General features: G+C 45.0%; 1 protein-coding gene across 2 annotated transcripts in view; it reads left to right on the top strand.

The window, feature by feature from the left end:
* Positions 1-26,750, top strand: part of LOC139539136 (speckle-type POZ protein-like A) — a 195,715-nt gene that overhangs the window by 125,188 nt on the left and 43,777 nt on the right. For both annotated transcript variants that reach the window (XM_071341943.1, XM_071341944.1), the window contains one exon: positions 22,020-22,197. In XM_071341943.1, coding sequence (XP_071198044.1) covers positions 22,020-22,197 — 178 coding nt within the window. The remainder of the gene's footprint in view (positions 1-22,019; positions 22,198-26,750) is intronic.

Below are 26,750 nucleotides of genomic sequence, written 5' to 3'. Positions count from 1 at the left end.
CTACATTCATCTTCAGATAGCTAGGTGGGACAACCACACATCACAGTCATAGTCACCACATTCATCTTCAGATAGCTAGGTGGGACAACCACACATCACAGTCATAGTCACTACATTCATCTACAGATAGCTAGGTGGGACAACCACACATCACAGTCATAGTCACTACATTCATCTACAGATAGCTAGGTGAGACAACCACACATCACAGTCATAGTCACTACATTCATCTTCAGATAGCTAGGTGGGACAACCACACATCACAGTCATAGTCACTACATTCATCTTCAGATAGCTAGGTGGGACAACCACATATCACAGTCATAGTCAGTACATTCATCTTCAGATAGCTAGGTGGGACAACCACACATCACAGTCATAGTCACTACATTCATCTTCAGATAGCTAGGTGGGACAACCACACATCACAGTCATAGTCACTACATTCATCTTCAGATAGCTAGGTGGGACAACCACACATCACAGTCATAGTCACTACATTCATCTTCAGATAGCTAGGTGGGACAACCACACATCACAGTCATAGTCACTACAATCATCTTCAGATAGCTAGGTGGGACAACCACACATCACAGTCATAGTCACTACATTCATCTTCAGATAGCTAGGTGGGACAACCACACATCACAGTCATAGTCACTACATTCATCTACAGATAGCTAGGTGAGACAACCACACATCACAGTCATAGTCACTACATTCATCTTTAGATAGCTAGGTGGGACAACCACACATCACAGTCATAGTCACTACATTCATCTTCAGATAGCTAGGTGGGACAACCACACATCACAGTCATAGTCACTACATTCATCTTCAGATAGCTAGGTGGGACAACCACACATCACAGTCATAGTCACTACATTCATCTTCAGATAGCTAGGTGGGACAACCACACATCACAGTCATAGTCACTACATTCATCTTCAGATAGCTAGGTGAGACAACCACACATCACAGTCATAGTCACTACATTCATCTACAGATAGCTAGGTGAGACAACCACACATCACAGTCATAGTCACTACATTCATCTTCAGATAGCTAGGTGGGACAACCACACATCACAGTCATAGTCACTACATTCATCTTCAGATAGCTAGGTGGGACAACCACACATCACAGTCATAGTCACTACATTCATCTTCAGATAGCTAGGTGGGACAACCACACATCACAGTCATAGTCACTACATTCATCTTCAGATAGCTAGGTGGGACAACCACACATCACAGTCATAGTCACTACATTCATCTTCAGATAGCTAGGTGGGACAACCACACATCACAGTCATAGTCACTACATTCATCTTCAGATAGCTAGGTGGGACAACCACACATCACAGTCATAGTCAGTACATTCATCTTCAGATAGCTAGGTGGGACAACCACACATCACAGTCATAGTCACTACATTCATCTTCAGATAGCTAGGTGGGACAACCACACATCACAGTCATAGTCACTACATTCATCTTCAGATAGCTAGGTGGGACAACCACACATCACAGTCATAGTCACTACATTCATCTACAGATAGCTAGGTGGGACAACCACACATCACAGTCATAGTCACTACATTCATCTTCAGATAGCTAGGTGGGACAACCACACATCACAGTCATAGTCACTACATTCATCTACAGATAGCTAGGTGGGACAACCACACATCACAGTCATAGTCACTACATTCATCTTCAGATAGCTAGGTGGGACAACCACACATCACAGTCATAGTCACTACATTCATCTGTAGATAGCTAGGTGGGACAACCACACATCACAGTCATAGTCACTACATTCATCTACAGATAGCTAGGTGGGACAACCACACATCACAGTCATAGTCACTACATTCATCTACAGATAGCTAGGTGAGACAACCACACATCACAGTCATAGTCACTACATTCATCTTCAGATAGCTAGGTGGGACAACCACACATCACAGTCATAGTCAGTACATTCATCTTCAGATAGCTAGGTGGGACAACCACACATCACAGTCATAGTCACTACATTCATCTTCAGATAGCTAGGTGGGACAACCACACATCACAGTCATAGTCACTACATTCATCTTCAGATAGCTAGGTGGGACAACCACACATCACAGTCATAGTCACTACATTCATCTTCAGATAGCTAGGTGGGACAACCACACATCACAGTCATAGTCACTACATTCATCTTCAGATAGCTAGGTGGGACAACCACACATCACAGTCATAGTCACCACATTCATCTTCAGATAGCTAGGTGGGACAACCACACATCACAGTCATAGTCACTACATTCATCTACAGATAGCTAGGTGGGACAACCACACATCACAGTCATAGTCACTACATTCATCTACAGATAGCTAGGTGAGACAACCACACATCACAGTCATAGTCACTACATTCATCTTCAGATAGCTAGGTGGGACAACCACACATCACAGTCATAGTCAGTACATTCATCTTCAGATAGCTAGGTGGGACAACCACACATCACAGTCATAGTCAGTACATTCATCTTCAGATAGCTAGGTGGGACAACCACACATCACAGTCATAGTCACTACATTCATCTTCAGATAGCTAGGTGGGACAACCACACATCACAGTCATAGTCAGTACATTCATCTTCAGATAGCTAGGTGGGACAACCACACATCACAGTCATAGTCAGTACATTCATCTTCAGATAGCTAGGTGGGACAACCACACATCACAGTCATAGTCACTACATTCATCTTCAGATAGCTAGGTGGGACAACCACACATCACAGTCATAGTCACTACATTCATCTTCAGATAGCTAGGTGGGACAACCACACATCACAGTCATAGTCACTACATTCATCTTCAGATAGCTAGGTGGGACAACCACACATCACAGTCATAGTCACTACATTCATCTTCAGATAGCTAGGTGGGACAACCACACATCACAGTCATAGTCACTACATTCATCTTCAGATAGCTAGGTGGGACAACCACACATCACAGTCATAGTCACTACATTCATCTTCAGATAGCTAGGTGGGACAACCACACATCACAGTCATAGTCACTACATTCATCTTCAGATAGCTAGGTGGGACAACCACACATCACAGTCATAGTCACTACATTCATCTTCAGATAGCTAGGTGGGACAACCACACATCACAGTCATAGTCACTACATTCATCTTCAGATAGCTAGGTGGGACAACCACACATCACAGTCATAGTCACTACATTCATCTTCAGATAGCTAGGTGGGACAACCACACATCACAGTCATAGTCACTACATTCATCTTCAGATAGCTAGGTGGGACAACCACACATCACAGTCATAGTCACTACATTCATCTTCAGATAGCTAGGTGGGACAACCACACATCACAGTCATAGTCACTACATTCATCTTCAGATAGCTAGGTGGGACAACCACACATCACAGTCATAGTCACTACATTCATCTTCAGATAGCTAGGTGGGACAACCACACATCACAGTCATAGTCACTACATTCATCTTCAGATAGCTAGGTGGGACAACCACACATCACAGTCATAGTCACTACATTCATCTTCAGATAGCTAGGTGGGACAACCACACATCACAGTCATAGTCACTACATTCATCTTCAGATAGCTAGGTGGGACAACCACACATCACAGTCATAGTCACTACATTCATCTTCAGATAGCTAGGTGGGACAACCACACATCACAGTCATAGTCACTACATTCATCTTCAGATAGCTAGGTGGGACAACCACACATCACAGTCATAGTCACTACATTCATCTTCAGATAGCTAGGTGGGACAACCACACATCACAGTCATAGTCACTACATTCATCTTCAGATAGCTAGGTGGGACAACCACACATCACAGTCATAGTCACTACATTCATCTTCAGATAGCTAGGTGGGACAACCACACATCATAGTCACTACATTCATCTTCAGATAGCTAGGTGGGACAACCACACATCACAGTCATAGTCACTACATTCATCTTCAGATAGCTAGGTGGGACAACCACACATCACAGTCATAGTCACTACATTCATCTTCAGATAGCTAGGTGGGACAACCACACATCACAGTCATAGTCACTACATTCATCTTCAGATAGCTAGGTGGGACAACCACACATCACAGTCATAGTCACTACATTCATCTTCAGATAGCTAGGTGGGACAACCACACATCACAGTCATAGTCACTACATTCATCTTCAGATAGCTAGGTGGGACAACCACACATCACAGTCATAGTCACTACATTCATCTTCAGATAGCTAGGTGGGACAACCACACATCACAGTCATAGTCACTACATTCATCTTCAGATAGCTAGGTGGGACAACCACACATCACAGTCATAGTCACTACATTCATCTTCAGATAGCTAGGTGGGACAACCACACATCACAGTCATAGTCACTACATTCATCTTCAGATAGCTAGGTGGGACAACCACACATCACAGTCATAGTCACTACATTCATCTTCAGATAGCTAGGTGGGACAACCACACATCACAGTCATAGTCACTACATTCATCTTCAGATAGCTAGGTGGGACAACCACACATCACAGTCATAGTCACTACATTCATCTTCAGATAGCTAGGTGGGACAACCACACATCACAGTCATAGTCACTACATTCATCTTCAGATAGCTAGGTGGGACAACCACACATCACAGTCATAGTCACTACATTCATCTTCAGATAGCTAGGTGGGACAACCACACATCACAGTCATAGTCACTACATTCATCTTCAGATAGCTAGGTGGGACAACCACACATCACAGTCATAGTCACTACATTCATCTTCAGATAGCTAGGTGGGACAACCACACATCACAGTCATAGTCACTACATTCATCTTCAGATAGCTAGGTGGGACAACCACACATCACAGTCATAGTCACTACATTCATCTTCAGATAGCTAGGTGGGACAACCACACATCACAGTCATAGTCACTACATTCATCTTCAGATAGCTAGGTGGGACAACCACACATCACAGTCATAGTCACTACATTCATCTTCAGATAGCTAGGTGGGACAACCACACATCACAGTCATAGTCACTACATTCATCTTCAGATAGCTAGGTGGGACAACCACACATCACAGTCATAGTCACTACATTCATCTTCAGATAGCTAGGTGGGACAACCACACATCACAGTCATAGTCACTACATTCATCTTCAGATAGCTAGGTGGGACAACCACACATCACAGTCATAGTAAGCGGAGTCAGAGATGATAAGAGGGGAAAGATACTCTTTGAAGAGGTAGGGTTTTAGATGTTTTCAGAAGATGGGCAGGGACTCTTCTGTCCTAGCTTTAGGGGGAAGCTGGTTCCACCATTGTTCTTTTTTTGTGTGTATGTAGGGTGAAGTTATTTAAGATGCTCTTTGACACAGTCTAATGGGGTCAATTTTACGCCATATGTATTGAATTCAAAATAAAATAAATCGTAAACATGAAAAATAAAGTTGAGAATGTAAACCTTATATTTTCGAGGACAGGTGAAATAATGGATGTTGAAATCAAAAACCAAACATTCGAAAGCAAAATGTATAGAATTGTAAACTAAAATAAGACATCAAATGCAAAACCCCAAAACTTGTAAGCAAATAATTTTAAAGCGAGAGGAAAACTCTGACAAAAAAATATATACACTGCTCAAAAAAATAAAGGGAACACTAAAATAACACATCCTAGATCTGAATGAATGAAATATTCTTATTAAATACTTTTTTCTTTACATAGTTGAATGTGCTGACAACAAAATCACACAAAAATGATCAATGTAAATCAAATTTATCAACCCATGGAGGTCTGGATTTGGAGTCACACTCAAAATTAAAGTGGAAAACCACACTACAGGCTGATCCAACTTTGATGTAATGTCCTTAAAACAAGTCAAAATGAGGCTCAGTAGTGTGTGTGGCCTCCACGTGCCTGTATGACCTCCCTACAACGCCTGGGCATGCTCCTGATGAGGTGGCGGATGGTCTCCTGAGGGATCTCCTCCCAGACCTGGACTAAAGCATCCGCCAACTCCTGGACAGTCTGTGGTGCAACGTGGCGTTGGTGGATGGAGCGAGACATGATGTCCCAGATGTGCTCAATTGGATTCAGGTCTGGGGAACGGGCGGGCCAGTCCGTAGCATCAATGCCTTCCTCTTGCAGGAACTGCTGACACACTCCAGCCACATGAGGTCTAGCATTGTCTTGCATTAGAAAGAACCCAGGGCCAACCGCACCAGCATATGGTCTCACAAGGGGTCTGAGGATCTCATCTCGGTACCTAATGGCAGTCAGGCTACCTCTGGCGAGCACATGGAGGGCTGTGCGGCCCCCCAAAGAAATGCCACCCCACACCATGACTGACCCACCGCCAAACCGGTCATGCTGGAGGATGTTGCAGGCAGCAGAACGTTCTCCACGGCGTCTCCAGACTCTGTCACGTCTGTCACATGTGCTCAGTGTGAACCTGCTTTCATCTGTGAAGAGCACAGGGCGCCAGTGGCGAATTTGCCAATCTTGGTGTTCTCTGGCAAATGCCAAACGTCCTGCATGGTGTTGAGCTGTAAGCACAACCCCCACCTGTGGACGTCGGGACCTCATACCACCCTCATGGAGTCTGTTTCTGACCGTTTGAGCAGACACATGCACATTTGTGGCCTGCTGGAGGTCATTTTGCAGGGCTCTGGCAGTGCTCCTCCTAATCCTCCTTGCACAAAGGCGGAGGTAGCGGTCCTGCTGCTGGGTTGTTGCCCTTCTACGGCCTCCTCCACGTCTCCTGATGTACTGGCCTGTCTCCTGGTACCGCCTCCATGCTCTGGACACTACGCTGACAGACACAGCAAACCTTCTTGCCACAGCTCGCATTGATGTGCCATCCTGGATGAGCTGCACTACCTGAGCCACTTGTGTGGGTTGTAGACTCCGTCTCATGCTACCACTAGAGTGAAAGCACCGCCAGCATTCAAAAGTGACCAAAACATCAGCCAGGAAGCATAGGAACTGAGAAGTGGTCTGTGGTCACCACCTGCAGAACCACTCCTTTATTGGGGGTGTCTTGCTAATTGCCTATAATTTCCACCTGTTGTCTATTCCATTTGCACAACAGCATGTGAAATGTATTGTCAATCAGTGTTGCTTCCTAAGTGGACAGTTTGATTTCACAGAAGTGTGATTGACTTGGAGTTACATTGTGTTGTTTAAGTGTTCCCTTTATTTTTTTGAGCAGTGTATTTCAAACGAATTCAAAAAGTTTTTGGTTAAACTTTCCTTGCAAACAATCTTATTGAATACATTTTGCCTACGCTCTTGTCTGCATGCACTACCTTTTGGTTACACTACTCATATCTTTGCTTTCGATGTCTGTTTCTTTGTTTTCACTGCCAGTCTGTTTGATTGCGAGTTTTGGCATTATTTTTCCGGGAAGGGCGGGGTTTAGAGGGAGGCGTAGACAATGAATCTCCATTGGTCCACTAGTTTTGGAGTGACGGTTCGTCTTTACCCAATCAAGGAACATGATAGACAGGCTTTTTTTCTATTGCCTACTTAAATAGACAGTTTTAGCTAACGTACTTAAATTGTCAGTCACGGGTCATGTACGGATATTAGAAGCATGTCTATCTAAATCATTTAATGACAAATCATCTAACTACATAGGTACACTTCTGAATTACCTGTTGCACAACGTTCAGCGCAAGTGTATGGTGAAACAGTTACCAACGCCTGCCGAATGTTGTGCAACAGGTAATTCATAAAGTTTGATTTGATTTGAAGCTGATAGGTCAAATATACTGTTTAGTTCTCTACTGCCAAGTTTACACCTTCACTATTACAGTGGCATCTTTTGTCCAAGAAGTTGTCTAAAAGGGATAGAATTTGTTGTTGCCTAATTGTTTTTTTGGTAGGTTTCCACACTACTTTCCTTTCATCTATAGCATTTATTAATATTATTCAGTTCCTTTGGCTTTGATGCCTCATGGCTGAGCATAGCTCTGTTCAAGGAATTGATGATAAAAATATGTTTTGTTAGACTTCAGTTCAGCTTTTGACATTATCGATCATAGTCTGCTGCTGGAAAAACACATGTGTTTTGGCTTTATAACCACCTGTTATATTATGGATAAAGAGTTACCTGTCTAACAGAGCACAGAGGGTGTTCTTTAATGGAAGCCTCTTCAACATAATCCAGGTAGAATCAGGAATTCCCCAGGGCAGCTGCCTAGGCCCATTACTTTTTTCAATCTTTACTAATGACATGCCACTGGCTTTGAGTAAAGCCAGCTCCTACAACGAGTAAAATTACTGCAACACTTAACAAAGAATTTCAGTTAGTTTCAGAGTGGATAGCAAGGAATAAGTTAGTCCTAAATATTTCTAAAATTAAAAGCATTGTATTTGAGACAAATCATTCACTAAACCCCAATCTTGTAATAAATAATGTGGAAATTGAGCAAGTTGAGGTGACTAAACTGCTTGGAGTAACCCTGGATTGTAAACTGTCACGGTCAAAACATATTGATGCAACAGTAGCTAAAATGGGGAGAAGTCTGTCCATGATAAAGCACTGCTCTACCTTCTTAACAACACTATCAACAAGGCAGGTCCTACAGGCCCTAGTTTTGTCGCACCTGGACTACTGTTCAGTCGTGTGGTCAGGTGCCACAAAAAGGGTCTTAGGAAAATTGCAATTGGCTCAGAACAGGGCAGCACAGCTGGCCCTTGGATGTACACAGAGAGCTAACATTAATAATATGCATGCCAATCTCTCCTGGCTCAAAGTGAAGGAGAGATTGACTTCATCAGTACTATTTGTGAGAGGTATTGACATGTTGAATGCAACGAGCAGTCTGTTTGAGCTACTGGCGCACAGCTCGGACACAATGCATACCCCACAAGACATGCCACAAGAGGTGTCTTCACAGTCCCCAAGTCCAGAACAGACTGTGCCTTAGACCGCTGCGTCACTCGGGAGCCCCCCCCCCCCTGATGGGGATCCATAATAAATACAAACACAAAAGTAGACTGTGATTTTGCTGTGATCTGATATCAGTGGGTTGACTGTGAACGCTCTGAGAGACTGGGTTGAGGTGTACCTACCGTAGGAGTCCCCTCTAAGCCTACCATTGACTATGTACAGTTGAAGTCGGAAGTTTACATTCACTTAGGTTGTAGTCATTAAAACTCATTTTTCATCCACTCCACAAATGTCTTGTTAACAAACTATAGTTTTGGCAAGTCGGTTAGGACATCTACTTTGTGCATGACACAAGTAATTTTTCCAACAATTGTTTACAGACAGATTATTTCACTTATAATTCACTGTATCACAATTCCAGTGGGTCAGAAGTTTACATACACTAAGTTGACTGTGCCTTTAAACAGCTTGGAAAATTCCAGAAAATGATGTCATGGCTTTAGAAGCTTCTGATAGGCTAATTGACATAATTTGAGGTGTACCTGTGGATGTATTTCAAGGCCTACCTTCAAACTCAGTGCCTCTTTGCTTGACATGGGAAAATCAAAAGAAATCAGCCAAGAACTCAGAAAAAAAAATGTAGACCTCCACAAGTCTGGTTCATCTTTGGGAGCAATTTCCAAATGCCTAAAGGTACCACGTTCATCTGTACAAACAATAGTACGCAAGTATAAACACCATGGGACCACGGAGCCGTCATACCGCGTTCTGTCTCCTAAAGATGAACGTACTTTGGTGCGAAAATTGCAAATCAATCCCAGAACAACATCAAAGGACCTTGTGAAGATGCTGGAGGATACAAAAGTATCTATATCCACAGTAAAACAAGTCCTATATCGACATAACCTGAAAGGTCACTCAGCAAGGTCGCTCCAAAACCGCCATAAAAAAGCCAGACTACGGTTTGCAACTGCACATGGGGACAGAAATCGTACTTTTTGGAGAAATGTCCTCTGGTCTGATGAAACAAAAATAGAACTCTTTGGCCATAATGACCATCGTTATGTTTGGAGGAAAAAGGGGGAGGCTTGCAAGCCGAAGAACACCATCCCAACCGTGAAGCACGGGGGGGTGCTTTGCTGCAGGAGAGACTGGTGCACTTCACAAAATAGATGGCATCATGAGGAAGTAAAATTGTGTGGATATATTGAAGCAACATCTTAAGACATCAGTCAGGAAGTTAAAGCTTGGTCGCAAATGGGTCTTCCAAATGGACAATGACCCCAAGCATACTTCCAAAGTTGTGGCAAAATGACCTAAGGACAACAAGGTCAAGGTATTGGAGTGGCCATCACAAAGCCCTGACCTCAATCCCATAGAAAATGTGTGGGCAGAACTGAAAAAATTTGTGCGAGCAATGAGGCCGACAAACCTGACTCAGTTAGACCAGCTCTGTCACCAGCTCTGTTGTTGTGTCTTTGGCAATGCCGGATTAAGTGATATGACATGCTATTACATAAAATCCTTTCTCTGTAATTAATATTACCTGATTAAGCTAATCATGTAAATGTAATTAACTAGAAAGTCGGGGCACCACGAAATAATATTTATAGAGCAGTTATCTTCCGAATAAACTCTTAAAGACCTAGTAATATTTTACATCAATAGCAGTCAATATTAATCGTCACCTTATTTCAGTCTCATCTGAAAGTTGTAAATTCTTGGTTATCTTCACGAACCCTGGCTAACAAGTTGAATCAGCAATACAAAATTGGGTTTAATTATTTATTTACTCAATACCTAACTAATCACACAGAATTACATATACACAGAATGAATCATACCTTGATTACAAATGATGTCATAAAGGAAAACGTCCCTAGCGGACGGAACAGATATGACAGCTGGTTACACAAAGGAAAGGGGGCTGGGTTTGAGTGAAAGAGCGGGAAGACTGAAGAACAAAGGGAGAAGCGATGTCTCTATCGGGCCGTAGGCAGCTACTCTATCGTAAATACAGAATCTTATGCATTTTAAATGACCACCCATTTGGAAAAGGAAAATGCAATAAATATTTACTCTGAGCTGCGCTTCAATAGGTTGGTGGTAGATGGAAGGCCGTGTTGCCCAACAGAGTCCTTTGTCCTTTGAAGAGTGTCTCTGGTGGTGAACGGGAAACGCTGTAGTGTCGTCGTTGTGTGGTAGACCGATGACAACCGAACTGACATCATATTCATTGAGTACCAACGCATATTTTCAACTGGTTCTATTACTGAAATATGGTTCCTTTCCCTCCACTTGTTTGATGTTCCCAGACTCTCTGTTTAACAAAGGCTATTCAAGAGTCCCTCTGTAGAGTCAAGAGAGAGGGAAGGGAGAAAGGTATTTATGGGGTGGTCATTAACCTTACCCACAGGCCACTATCAACTGCGTTTATTTTCAGCAAACTTAACATGTGTAAATATTTGTATGATCTAGAAGAAAAAGAAACGCACACCTATTTAGGCGAGGTGCTGGCTAGCGGAGTAGAAAACTTGAAAATAAAGGAGAGCCGCAGGAGCTCAGATGCAAAAATATTTAATTTACCAACGTTTCGACAGGCAAGCTGTCTTCATCAGGGTACAATCGCAGACACCGCGGGATGACTCGTTTATAAATATTCTAAATATTTGTATGAACATAAGATTCGACAACTGAGACATAAACTGAACAAGTTCCACAGACATGTGACTAACAGAAATGGAATAATGTGTCCTTGAACAAAAGGGGGGGTCAAAATAGTAACAGTCAGTATCTGATGTGGCCACCAGCTGCATTACGTACAGCAGTGCATCTCCTCATGGACGGCATCAGATTTGCCAGTTCTTGCTATGAGATGTTACCCCACACTTCCACCAATGCACCTGCAGGTTCCCGGACATTTCTGGAGGAATGGCCCTAGCCCTCACCCTCCAATCCAACAGGTCCCAGACGTGGTCAGTGGGATTGAGATCCGGGCGTATGTGTGACTTTCATGTTGAGGCCCTCTTTGCGGGAGTGGGGGGCATGGGGTGGGCAGGAGGGGCATAGGTCTGATCTGAGTGGGCCTGTATGGGGTGTGGGCATGGTTGGTTTGGGGGGGGGTTATTGATTGATGGGGGTGTGGATGTGAATGGTGGTGCTGTGTTCTGGATGTAGGTCCTCTCGGCATGTGTCCTCTATGTGTAGGTCCGAGGGGGTGGTACCGCAGGTCTGGGTGGGGTGTCTATTGATCTTTTGCTCCGGTGTGAGGTGATGGGGCTGCGGTTGCGGGCGATGTCCTTTAGGGTCCGGGTGAAGGTGGGCACTGCTGCCTTGTATAAGTGGACCTGGTCGTAAGGGCTGTTCAAGTCCAGAGTGGAGTGGTGGGCCAGGTAGACATTAGGTTTTGAGTCACAGGATATACTCGCGTTTGGACACCAGAGTTTAGACACTGTGTATTATTATGTGGCTGGGTGACCCTAGTTGGTCCTCAGACAGAAGGTCTAGGGCGCTGGGTGTATTATTATGTGGCTGGGTGAACCTAGTTGGTCCTCAGACAGAAGGTCTAGGGGGCGCTGGGTGTATTATTATGTGGCTGGGTGACCCTAGTTGGTCCTCAGACAGAAGGTCTAGGGGGCGCTGGGTGTATTATTATGTGGCTGGGTGAACCTAGTTGGTCCTCAGACAGAAGGTCTAGGGGGCGCTGGGTGTATTATTATGTGGCTGGGTGACCCTAGTTGGTCCTCAGACAGAAGGTCTAGGGGGCGCTGGGTGAACCTAGTTGGTCCTCAGACAGAAGGTCTAGGGCGCGCTGGGTGTATTATTATGTGGCTGGGTGACCCTAGTTGGTCCTCAGACAGAAGGTCTAGGGGGCGCTGGGTGAACCTAGTTGGTCCTCAGACAGAAGGTCTAGGGGGCGCTGGGTGTATTATTATGTGGCTGGGTGAACCTAGTTGGTCCTTAGACAGAAGGTCTAGGGTGCGCTGGGTGTATTGTTATGTGGCTGGGTGACCCTAGTTGGTCCTTAGACAGAAGGTCTAGGGGGCGCTGGGTGTTTGCAAAAAAGTTTATTTTGCTATATATTTCCTGTTTGAGTCCATAAGGAGTACAATCTGTGGCTTGTGGGTGAGCTCTCTCTCTCTCTCTCTCTCTCTCTCTCTCTCTCTCTCTCTCTCTCTCTCTCTCTCTCTCTCTCTCTCTCTCTCTCTCTCTCTCTCTCTCTCTCTCTCTCTCTCTCTCTCTCTCTCTCTCTCTCTCTCTCTCTCTCTCTCTCTCTCTCTCTCTCTCTCTCTCTCTCTCTCTCTCTCTCTCTCTCTCTCTCTCTCTCCCTCTCCCTCCCTCCCTCTCTCTCTCTCTCCCTCTCCCTCCCTCCCTCCCTCCCTCCCTCCCTCCCTCAACATTGGGTTTGTTTTCAAATTCTTTGTGGATCTATGTAATCTGAGGGAAATATGTGTCTCTGATATAGTCATACATTTGGCAGGAGGTTAGGAAGTGCAGCTCAGTTTCCACCTCATTTTGTGGGCAGTTTGCACAAAGCCTGTCTTCTCTTGAGAGCCATGTCTGCCTACGGCGGCCTTTCTCAATAGCAAGGCTATGCTGACTGAGTCTGTACATAGTCAAAGCTTTCCTTAAGTTTGAGTCAGTCACAGTGGTCAGGTATTCTGCCACTGTGTACTCTCTGTTTAGGGCTAAATAGCATTCTAGTTTGCTCAGTTTTTTTGTTAATTCTTTCCAATGTTTCAAGTAATTATCTTTTTGTTTTCTCATGATTTGGTTGGGTCTAATTGTGTTGCTGTCCTGGGGCTCTGGGGTCTGTTTCTGTTTGTGAACAGAGCCCCAGGACGAGCTTGCTTAGGGGACTCTTCTCCAGGTTCATCTCTATGTAGGTGATGGCTTTGTTATGGAAGGTTTGGGAATCGCTTCCTTTTAGGTGGTTGTAGAATTGAATGGCTCTTTTCTGGATTTTGATAATTAGTGGTATCGGCCTAATTCTGCTCTGCATGCATTATTTGGTGTTCTACGTTGTACACAGAAGTTATTTTTGCAGAATTCTGCATGCTGAGTCCCAATTTGGTGTTAATCCCATTTTGTGAAATCTTGGTTGGTCAGCAAGCGGACCCCAAACCTTACAACCATAAAGGGCAATGGGTTCTATAACTGATTCAAGTATTTTTAGCCAGATCCTAATTGGTATGTTGAATTTTATGTTCCTTTTGATGGCATAGAATGTTCTTCTTGCCTTGTCTCTCAGATCGTTCACAGCTTTGTGGAAGTTACCTGTGGCGCTGATGTTTAGGCCGAGGTATGTATAGTTTTTTGTGTGCTCTAGGGCAACGGTGTCTCGATGGAATTTGTATTTGTACCTTTTTTGGAACACCATTATTTTGGATTACTGAGATTTACTGTCAGGGTCCAGGTCTGACAGAATCTGTGCAGAAGATCTAGGTGCTGCTGTAGACCCTCCTTGGTTGGGGACAGAAGCACCAGATCATCAGCAAACAGTAGACATTTGACTTCAGATTCTAGTAGGGTGAGGCCGGGTGCTGCAGACTGTTCTAGTGCCCTCGCCAATTTGTTGATATATATGTTGAAGAGGGTGGGGCTTAACCTGCATCCCTGTCTCACCCCACAGCCCTGTGGGAAGAAATGTGCGCATTTTAACCGCACACTTGTTGTTTGTGTACATGGATTTTATAATGACGTATGTTTTTCCCTCAACACCACTTTCCGCCAAATTGAGTCAAAAGCTTTTTTGAAATCAAAAAAGCATGAGAAGACTTTGCCATTGTTTTGGTTTGTTTGTTTGTCAATTAGGGTGTGCAGGGTGAATACGTGGTCTTTCGTACGATAATTTGGTAAAAAGCCGATTTGACATTTGCTCAGTACATTGTTTTCACAGTTTTCTCTCTCTAGGGTAGTTAACAGAGTATCCACACTTCTCTCTCTCTTTCAATTTGCTTTATTGGCATGAATATTTACAATATGAACAGTAACAACAATAAACAAGGGTCAAAATAACCATACATTCAACATACATACAGCATACAGTAGAGGACATGTGCAGGTTGATTGGTCTGTCAGACACTGTCCCTCATCTTATGGCAGGCAGCAATGTAGTGCGCTGCCAACCCACAGCTCTCTGCGTCCTCTCCCAACAGGACGGGTAGCCTATCCTCATCAGAGAGGTCTTTGAAACCTTGAATAAGGGTTTCAAATTTGTGGAAATTACACACTCTAATTGTTTTATATTTTTTACATTTTGTTAGGAAATGCAGCTCTGTCTCAGGTTCTGCTGTTGTGCAGTGGTTGCACAGCCTTTCCTCTACAGGGAGCCAGGTTTTCCTGTGTCTACCCTTCTCAATGGCAAGGCTGTGCTCACTGAGCCTGTACTTTGTTTAGGTTTTTCTAAGGTTCTGTTCAGTAACCATGGTCAAATAGTTTGCCACGGTGTACTGTCAATTTAGGGCCAGATAGCACTGCATTTTGCTTGGTGCTTGTATTTCCCAATAAGTAATGTATTTTGGGGGGGGCTATGTTGTAATTTGGTTTATTCTTCATGTTCTGGTCCTGAGGCTTCAGTGTGTTAGTAGAACAGGTTTGTGAATAACTTTACCATAACAAACAGCTTACGTTATAGCGAGACAGCGGCTGCCAAAACGCGAATAATAGGACTCAACATTTTCCACAGAAATACGAAATAACATCATAAATTGTTCTTACTTTTGCTGAGCTTCCACAAGAAGTTAAGGAAGTTTAGAACTCTTACATTTATAATCCTACAGAAAACCTTCCCCAGGTTACTGTTCACACAAATGCCTCTTGTTATGGTCAAATTTGTCTCTGTTCTTAAAGATTCGGGTTATGAGTCCTTGATTCCAGATGTCATGGAAATAACCTACACTCAGGATCAAATTAAACAGTTTTAATATAGTCAATTGACATTTTGCACTAGTGAGTTTGAGCATCTCATTTATGATACCATCAAGTCCGCATGGTTTTTTAAATTTGAGGGCCTGAAGTTTCTTATAGAGCTCCTGGTCAGTAATTGGGGAGTCCAGTGGATTTTGATTGTCCTTTAGCTTTTTCTAATCCATTCAACTTCTCATGAATTTGGCGTTGTTCTGCGTTAGTGTTAATTTGAACGGTGTTGTCGAGTTTTTTTAAATGGGTTGTCCTTATGTCACCCTTTTGTATCGCTAATTCCTCTTGTTCCAATTTTGCCAGAAGTTGTTTGTGTTTATGGATTCCTCAATTAGTGTCAGCTGCTTGCTGTTGTACTGTGCTTTTTTGGTTCTGAATGTACGTTTATAGAGTTTTAAAGTCTCACAGTAATGAAGGCGTAATTCACCATTATTTGGGTCTCTGTAAAATTATAAGGATAAAACGTAGAACATTATCCAACCAAAAGCACAATCTGCATCAAACGTCAGTTGTCATCTGTGGTCTTTTATGTTTTATTTTTATCAATTTCAATTGTGCTTCTTTTGCCATTTGCCTGAATATATAGTTGATGTTTTTACTGCTAGATTGATGCCTTCTTTACTGTGAGTGAATGTGGATTAGAAAAAGCTAAAGGACAATCAAAATCCACTGGACTCCCCAATTACTGACCAGGAGCTCGTTATCTAAGAGTGTTTGGATATTTTGGTTACAGGTTGCTTTCTGGTATTCTTCTGTGCTGTTTTGGGCCCATCTGTGTGAATTTCTGATGTTGTACAGCTTACTGGGCTGTGAATGTGTGGTTGTTTCCATGTCTGTTCTTTTGAGGAAAAACGTAATTTGGCTGTGATCAGACAGAGGTGTTAGTGGCTTGACAGTGAATGAGCTGAGAGACAAATGGTCAATGTCTGTAATCATATAGCCTACTGTACTGTGTCCAAGAGGTGAGCAGTAGGTGAATCTCCCCAAAGAGTCCACCCGTAACCTACCATTGACAAAGTACAGACCCAGGCTTCTACAGAGCTGCAACAGATCCCTTCCGTTTTTGTTGATGGTGCTGTCACTGTTGTTTCTATGGGGGAGATGAAGACAGTTAGAAACAGTATGGCCTGTAATAAAGCTGTCCCCTCATGTGGTTGTTAGATCAGGTAGTGTTCCTGTGAGAGCATTTGTCCCCACAGATGAGCACATTTCCCTGGGCCTGGAAATGGCACGTCTTTCTCAAGGGTGGGGAAGATCTCCTCTGAGTAATATGGGGATTCTGAGAGGGGATATATATTGCGCAAAGGAGCACATATTTTTCTGTCAGTAGAAGTTTTTTTTTCAGTTTTAACCAAATGTGATATTTACCAATTTTGAGGGGATCAATTCGATTTTGTAGTTCGGATTTGTACCAAATGATCAGTCCTCCAGAGTCTCTGCCTCTATTGACAGAGCTGTGTTTCTGTGATGGCACAATGACCTCTCTGTAGCCTGTGGGACAGTGAGTGACAATGTCAGCCTTACACCATGTCTCCTGCAGAATGATGACGTCAACATCTTTCAGATGTTTGTTGAACTCCAGTGCTAAACTCTTCAGTCCAAAGGTTGATGAGTTTAGGCCCTGAATGTTCCACATGCTAACTGATAGTGATTCCATGTTGCAAAAAGGAAGAATAGCACAGTCAGAAATACAGTAACTACTAACTAATAAGTTGTTAGGAGTGAGATAAACAGGATAACAGGTAACGTGCATGCGTGTGTGTGCATGCATCTGTGTGTGTTTAGTGCAGATGTATTGGAGGAGCTGTTTAATCTCACTCAATCCTACAGGGTTCTCTTGTCCTCTGACGACCTCTGCGTAGCTGCGCTGGTCCTGCTGTTGGGCCCTCTGGAGTGGAGGGGGGCCAGATCTGGGCCCTGGGGCTTCCTCTCTGGTCTGGTAGAGGTGGTGGTCTGGTGCGGGGTAGTAGGCTGGGCCTGGTGGGGCGTTGAGGGGGCCTGGGGCTCCTCGGTGCAGTGGTCTGGTAGGGGTCTCTGGGTGGTCCTCTGCCCAGTACATCATGGGGTGTTTGTCTACCAAGTGCCACGTCCTTTAGAGACTTGGCAAACATCCCTACTGTCTGCTTCCTCAGGTGGGAGTGGTCGTGCAGATGCTCTGGGGTGATTGTTGGGTGGTGAGCAATGTGCACGTTTGGGAGTAGGCCACACCCTCTGGTGATGTCAGCGTTGACTTTCTGCAGCTTCTCTCCAGGAGTCTCTACAGTCTGTTCTCTGTGCTGCAGCACCCTCTTGATGACAGACAACTCCTTTACCATATCCTCCTTTACCTGCACTAGTGCTCTCCTCATGGTGGCCTTTACCTCCTCAAGAGCTGTGGTAAGGCTCTCCTCATGGTGGCCTTTACCTCCTCAAGAGCTGTGGTAAGGCTCTCCTCATGGTGACCTTTACCTCCTCAAGAGCTGTGGTAAGGCTCTCTCCTCATGGTGGCCTTTACCTCCTCAAGAGCTGTGGTAAGGCTCTCCTCATGGTGACCTTTACCTCCTCAAGAGCTGTGGTAAGGCTCTCTCCTCATGGTGGCCTTTACCTCCTCAAGAGCTGTGGTAAGGCTCTCCTCATGGTGACCTTTACCTCCTCAAGAGCTGTGGTAAGGCTCTCTCCTCATGGTGACCTTTACCTCCTCAAGAGCTGTGGTAAGGCTCTCTCCTCATGGTGACCTTTACCTCCTCAAGAGCTGTGGTAAGGCTCTATCCTCATGGTGACCTTTACCTCCTCAAGGTGACCTTTACCTCCTCAAGAGCTGTGGTCAGGCTCTCTCCTCACGGTGACCTTTACCTCCTCCAGAGCTGTGGTAAGGCTATCTCCTCATAGTGACCTTTACCTCCTCATGAGCTGTGGTCAGGCTCTCTCCTCACGGTGACCTTTACCTCCTCATGAGCTGTGGTAAGGCTCTCTCTCAGCTCCTAGACAGAGTTCTTCAGCTGGGTCCTGCACTGGTTGATCTGGTCCTGTAGAAGCTCTGTGTCTGGGCTGGAGGTGGTGTAGCTGGGGGGCTGCTCCTTCAGCTCAGTAACCCATACCTCTAACATAGCCAGCCTAGTCTGGAGGTGGTGTAGCTGAGGGACTGCTCCTTCAGCTCAGTAACCCATACCTCTAACAGAGCCAGCCTGTCTCTCAGCAGTCTGGAGGTGGTGTAGCTGGGGGACTGCTCCTTCAGCTCAGTAACCCATACCTCTAACAGAGCCAGCCTGTCTCTCAGCAGTCTGGAGGTGGTGTAGCTGGGGGACTGCTCCTTCAGCTCAGTAACCCATACCTCTAACAGAGCCAGCCTGTCTCTCAGCAGTCTGGAGGTGGTGTAGCTGGGGGGACTGCTCCTTCAGCTCAGTAACCCATACCTCTAACAGAGCCAGCCTGTCTCTCAGCAGTCTGGAGGTGGTGTAGCTGGGGGACTGCTCCTTCAGCTCAGTAACCCATACCTCTAACAGAGCCAGCCTGTCTGGAGGTGGTGTAGCTGGGGGACTGCTCCTTCAGCTCAGTAACCCATACCTCTAACAGAGCCAGCCTGTCTCTCAGCAGTCTGGAGGTGGTGTAGCTGGGCAGTCTGGAGGTGGTGTAGCTGGGGGACTGCTCCTTCAGCTCAGTAACCCATACCTCTAACAGAGCCAGCCTGTCTCTCAGCAGTCTGGAGGTGGTGTAGCTGGGGGGACTGCTCCTTCAGCTCAGTAACCCATACCTCTAACAGAGCCAGCCTGTCTGGAGGTGGTGTAGCTGGGGGGACTGCTCCTTCAGCTCAGTAACCCATACCTCTAACAGAGCCAGCCTGTCTCTCAGCAGTCTGGAGGTGGTGTAGCTGAGGGACTGCTCCTTCAGCTCAGTAACCCATACCTCTAACAGAGCCAGCCTGTCTCTCAGCAGTCTGGAGGTGGTGTATCTGGGGGGCTGCTCCTTCAGCTCAGTAATCCATACCTCTAACAGAGCCAGCCTGTCTGGAGGTGGTGTAGCTGGGGGACTGCTCCTTCAGCTCAGTAACCCATACCTCTAACAGAGCCAGCCTGTCTCTCAGCAGTCTGGAGGTGGTGTTGCTGGGGGGCTAGTGTGGTCTTGGCTCTGGTGGTGTGGTCTTGGCTCTGGTGGTGTGGTCTTGGCTCTGGTGGTGTGGTCTTGGCTCTGGTGGTGTGGTCTTGGCTCTGGTGGTGTGGTCTTGGCTCTGGTGGTCATAGGCAGGCAGGGGAGAGGATAGACCTGTTGACTGGCTAACGTTGGCTAGCTACTTCCAGACACAAATGAGAGAACCGCTCACTCTGACCATTTTACTTGCCCTAGCAGAGCTGGTTATCAAATCAAATCAAATTTTATTTGTCACATACACATGGTTAGCAGATGTTAATGCGAGTGTAGCGAAATGCTTGTGCTTCTAGTTCCGACAATGCAGTAATAACCAACAAGTAATCTAACCTAACAATTCCACAACTACTACCTTATACACACAAGTGTAAAGGGATAAAGAATATGTACATAAAGATATATGAATGAGTGATGGTACAGAACGGCATAGGCAAGATGCAGTAGATGGTATAGAGTACAGTCTATACATATGAGATGAGTAATGTAGGGTATGTAAACATAAAGTGGCATAGTTTAAAGTGGCTAGTGATACATGTATTACATAAAGATGGCAAGATGCAGTAGATGATATAGAGTACAGTATATACATATGAGATGAGTAATGTAGGGTATGTAAACATTATATTAAGTGGCATTGTTTAAAGTGGCTAGTGATACATTTTTACATAATTTCCATCAATTTCCATTACTAAAGTGGCTGGAGTTGAGTCAGTATGTTGGCAGCGGCCGCTAAATGTTAGTGGTGGCTGTTTAACAGTCTGATGGCCTTGAGATAGAAGCTGTTTTTCAGTTTCTCGGTCCCAGCTTTGATGCACCTGTACTGACCTCGCCTTCTGGATGATAGCGGGGTGAACAGGCAGTGGCTTGGGTGGTTGTTGTCCTTGATGATCTTTATGGCCTTCCTGTGACATCGGGTGGTGTAGATGTCCTGGAGGGCAGGTAGTTTGCCCCCGGTGATGCATTGTGCAGACCTCACTACCCTCTGGAGAGCCTTACGGTTGTGGGCGGAGCAGTTGCCGTACCAGGCGGTGATACAGCCCGACAGGATGCTCTCGATTGTGCATCTGTAAACATTTGTGAGTGTTTTTGGTGACAAGCCCGAAATTCTTCAGCCTCCTGAGGTTGAAGAGGCGCTGCTGCGCCTTCTTCACCATGCTGTCTGTGTGGGTGGACCATTTCAGTTTGTCCGTGATGTGTACGCCGAGGAACTTAACTTTCCACCTTCTCCACTACTATCTCCGTCGATGTGGATTTGGTGCTGCTCCCTTTGCTGTTTCCTGAAGTCTTCGATCATCTCCTTTGTTTTGTTAACATTGGGTGTGAGGTTATTTTCCTGACACCACACTCAGAGGGCCCTCACCTCCTCCCAGTAGGCCGTCTCGTCATTGATGGTAATCAAGCCTACCACTGTAGTGTCGTCTGCAAACTTGATGATTGAGTTGGAGGCGTGCATGGCCGGGCAGTCATGGGTGAACAGGGAGTACAGGAGGGGGCTGAGAACAAACCCTTGTGGGGCCCCAGTGTTAAGGATCAGCGGAGTGGATATGTTGCGTCGTCTGTCAAAGCAACTGGAAAATGTCCATGGCAGGCATTGTCACCTTGGGCTGCAACATAACTTCTGAGTGATAGCAAGCACGAGCACCACAACCGATCAGCCTACATTACTGCGCAAACACACATCATTACTCAGACAACTAGCGTAGCCATGTCACTTTTAACTTGCTGTTTGGACAGTCAGTATTCCAAAACTGATTGGGCATTAAGGCTTGCAGTGTGAACAAGGCTTTAGAAATTCTCTCCAAACCATCTATTATTGTGTCCGTCCACATAGTACTTGTGTTTTAGTATAGATTAATGTATTGTGTTCTAGGTGAGTGTGGTGCAGGACTCTGTGAACATCTCTGGCCAGCCCAACATGATATAGTATTGATCATGTAAATGTATAGATAATGTATTGATCATGTAAATGTATAGATAATGTATTGTATGTTATATTTTATTCTAGGTGAGTGTGGTTCAGGACTCTGTGAACATCTCTGGTCAGTCCAACATGAACATGCTGAAGGTTCCAGAGTGCCAGCTGTCAGATGACCTGGGGAACCTGTGGCAGTGTTCCCGCTTCACTGACTGTTCCCTCTATGTGGGGGGGCAGGAGTTCAAGGCCCACAAATCCATCCTGGCAGGTAACACTACTGCTACACCACCACTACTACTACACCACCACTACTACTACACCACCATTACTACTACACCACCACTACTACTACACCACCACTACTACTACACCACCATTACTACTACACCACCACTACTACTACACCACCATTGCTACTACACCACCACTACTACTACACCACCACTACTACTACACCACCACTACTACTACACCACCACTACTACTACACCACTAATGCGCTACTAATACTACACCACCATTAATACACTACTACTACATCTCTAATACACTACTACTACTAATATACTTCTACTACTAATATACTACTACTACTACACCACTAATACACTGATACTACTACTAATATACTACTACATTTACATTTACATTTAAGTCATTTAGCAGACGCTCTTATCCAGAGCGACTTACAAATTGGTGCATTCACCTTATGACATCCAGTGGAACAGCCACTTTACAATAGTGCATCTAAATCTTTTAAGGGGGGGGGGGGGTCAGAAGGATTACTTTATCCTATCCTAGGTATTCCTTGAAGAGGTGGGGTTTCAGGTGTCTCCGGAAGGTGGTGATTGACTCCGCTGTCCTGGCGTCGTGAGGGAGTTTGTTCCACCATTGGGGTGCCAGAGCAGCGAACAGTTTTGACTGGGCTGAGCGGGAACTGTACTTCCTCAGTGGTAGGGAGGCGAGCAGGCCAGAGGTGGATGAACGCAGTGCCCTTGTTTGGGTGTAGGGCCTGATCAGAGCCTGAAGGTACTGAGGTGCCGTTCCCCTCACAGCTCCGTAGGCAAGCACCATGGTCTTGTAGCGGATGCGAGCTTCAACTGGAAGCCAGTGGAGAGAGCGGAGGAGCGGGGTGACGTGAGAGAACTTGGGAAGGTTGAACACCAGACGGGCTGCGGCGTTCTGGATGAGTTGTAGGGGTTTAATGGCACAGGCAGGGAGCCCAGCCAACAGCGAGTTGCAGTAATCCAGACGGGAGATGACAAGTGCCTGGATTAGGACCTGCGCCGCTTCCTGTGTGAGGCAGGGTCGTACTCTGCGGATGTTGTAGAGCATGAACCTACAGGAACGGGCCACCGCCTTGATGTTAGTTGAGAACGACAGGGTGTTGTCCAGGATCACGCCAAGGTTCTTAGCGCTCTGGGAGGAGGACACAATGGAGTTGTCAACCGTGATGGCGAGATCATGGAACGGGCAGTCCTTCCCCGGGAGGAAGAGCAGCTCCGTCTTGCCGAGGTTCAGCTTGAGGTGGTGGTCCGTCATCCACACTGATATGTCTGCCAGACATGCAGAGATGCGATTCGCCACCTGGTCATCAGAAGGGGGAAAGGAGAAGATTAATTGTGTGTCGTCTGCATAGCAATGATAGGAGAGACCATGTGAGGTTATGACAGAGCCAAGTGACTTGGTGTATAGCGAGAATAGGAGAGGGCCTAGAACAGAGCCCTGGGGGACACCAGTGGTGAGAGCACGTGGTGAGGAGACAGATTCTCGCCACGCCACCTGGTAGGAGCGACCTGTCAGGTAGGACGCAATCCAAGCGTGGGCCGCGCCAGAGATGCCCAACTCGGAGAGGGTGGAGAGGAGGATCTGATGGTTCACAGTATCGAAGGCAGCCGATAGGTCTAGGAGGATGAGAGCAGAGGAGAGAGAGTTAGCTTTAGCAGTGCGGAGCGCCTCCGTGATACAGAGAAGAGCAGTCTCAGTTGAATGACTAGTCTTGAAACCTGACTGATTTGGATCAAGAAGGTCATTCTGAGAGAGATAGCGGGAGAGCTGGCCAAGGACGGCACGTTCGAGAGTTTTGGAGAGAAAAGAAAGAAGGGATACTGGTCTGTAGTTGTTGACATCGGAGGGATCGAGTGTAGGTTTTTTCAGCAGGGGTGCAACTCTCGCTCTCTTGAAGACGGAAGGGACGTAGCCAGCGGTCAAGGATGAGTTGATGAGCGAGGTGAGGTAAGGGAGAAGGTCTCCGGAAATGGTCTGGAGAAGAGAGGAGGGGATAGGGTCAAGCGGGCAGGAATACACTGCTACTACTACTAATATACTACTACACCGCTACTAATACTACACCATTGCTACACTACCACTAAGACATTACTTCTACTACAACACTACTACTACTAATACAATACTGCTGCTACTACTACTACTACACCTACTACAACACTACAACTACTACTACACTACTACTAAACTACTGCTACACTACTACTACACTACTTCTACTACTACATCACTAATACACTACTACTACTACTACTACTACTACTACTACTACTAAACTACTGCTACACAACTACTACTACACCACCAATACATTTCTTCTACTACTACAACACTACTACTACACCACCAATACACTACCTCTACTACAATACTACTACTACAACACTACTACTACTACTACACTACTTCTACTACTACTAAACTACTGCTACACAACTACTACTACACCACCAATACATTTCTTCTACTACTACAACACTACGTCTACTACTACTACTACACTACTACTACTACTACTACACCACCAATACACTACCTCTACTACACTACTACTACAATACTACTACACCACCAATACACTACCTCTACTACAATACTACTACTACACCACTAATACACTCTACTAAACTACAGCCACACTACTATTACTACATCACTAATACACTACTACTGCACCACCACTACACTACTGCTACACTACTACAATACTACTGCTGCACCACCACAATACTACTGCTACACTACTAATACACTACTTCTTCTGCTACTACACCACTACTACAATACTACTACTGCACCACCACTATACTACTGCTACACTACTAATACACTACTTCTTCTGCTACTACACCACTACTACAATACTACTACTGCACCACCACTATACTACTGCTACACTACACCACCACTAATGCACCACTTCTACTACTACTTCAATACTACTACTACACCTCTACTACTACTGCTACTACATTACTTCTACACCACTCATTTACTACTACTACTCCATTACCACTTCACTACTACTATGCTACTGCACCATTACTACTACGCTACTACACCATTACCAATACACACTTCCTACTCCTACCTTACCACTACACTACTACTCCATCACTGCTACATTGCTACTCCTACTACACCTGCACTACTGCTACACTACTACTACACAGCTACGACACCACAACTACATATACCACCATACTGCTAAGACTTCTACTACACCATTATTATGCAACTACTACTACACTGCTACTATACCACTAATAATGTACCTTTACTACTGCACCTTTACTACTACACCATTACTACAACGCTACCAGTACTACACAAATACAACTGCAACACTAGTACTACTACTACTACTACACCACTACTAAACTACTACTACTACTACATCACTAATACACTAGTACTAAACTACTGCTACACTACTACTACTTCACCACTAATACGCCACTTTTACTATTACTACACAACTACTATGACTATAATACTACTACTACTATTACTATTGCAATACTACTAGTACACCACTAATACACTACTGATACACTTCTACATCAGGAATACACTACTACTACTAAACTTTGCTACACTACTAGTACTACACCACTAATACACTCCTTCTACTGCTACTACTACTACAACACCACTAATAAACTACTGCTCCACTACTTCTGCTACTACACCATCTATACACTACTACTACACCACTAATACACCACTACTAAACTACTGCTACACTACTAATACTACATCACGAATACACTACTGCTACACTATTACTACGACTACTACCACGTCACAAATACACTACGTCTACTACTATTACAATACTACACCACCGCTGCTACTACTACACCACAAATACACTACTTCTACTACTATTACAATACTACTACTACACCACCACTACTACTACCCCACCTTTACTACTACACCCCCACTATTACGACAACACCACCATTACTACTACACCACCACTACTACTATCCCACCACTATTACTATCCCACCATTACTACTACTACACCACCACTACTACTACACCACCACTACTACTACCCCACCACTACCCCACCATTACTACTACACCCCCACTATTACTATCCCACCACTATTACTATCCCACCATTACTACTACTACACCACCACTACTACTATCCCACCACTATTACTACACCACCATTACTACTACACCACCACTACTACTACACCACCACTACTACTATCCCACCACTATTACTATCCCACCATTACTACTACACCACCACTACTACGACACCACCACTACTATCCCACCATTACTACTACTACACCACCACTACTACTATCCCACCACTATTACTATCCCACCATTACTACTACACCACCACTACTACTACACCACCACTACTACTATCCCACCACTATTACTACACCACCATTACTACTACACCACCACTACTACTACACCACCACTACTACTATCCCACCACTATTACTATCCCACCATTACTACACCACCACCACTACTACTACACCACCACTA

Source organism: Salvelinus alpinus, chromosome 14 (assembly GCF_045679555.1).
Source record: "Salvelinus alpinus chromosome 14, SLU_Salpinus.1, whole genome shotgun sequence".
Classification (NCBI taxonomy): domain Eukaryota; kingdom Metazoa; phylum Chordata; class Actinopteri; order Salmoniformes; family Salmonidae; genus Salvelinus; species Salvelinus alpinus.
This window is presented reverse-complemented; position numbering and strand designations above follow the sequence as displayed.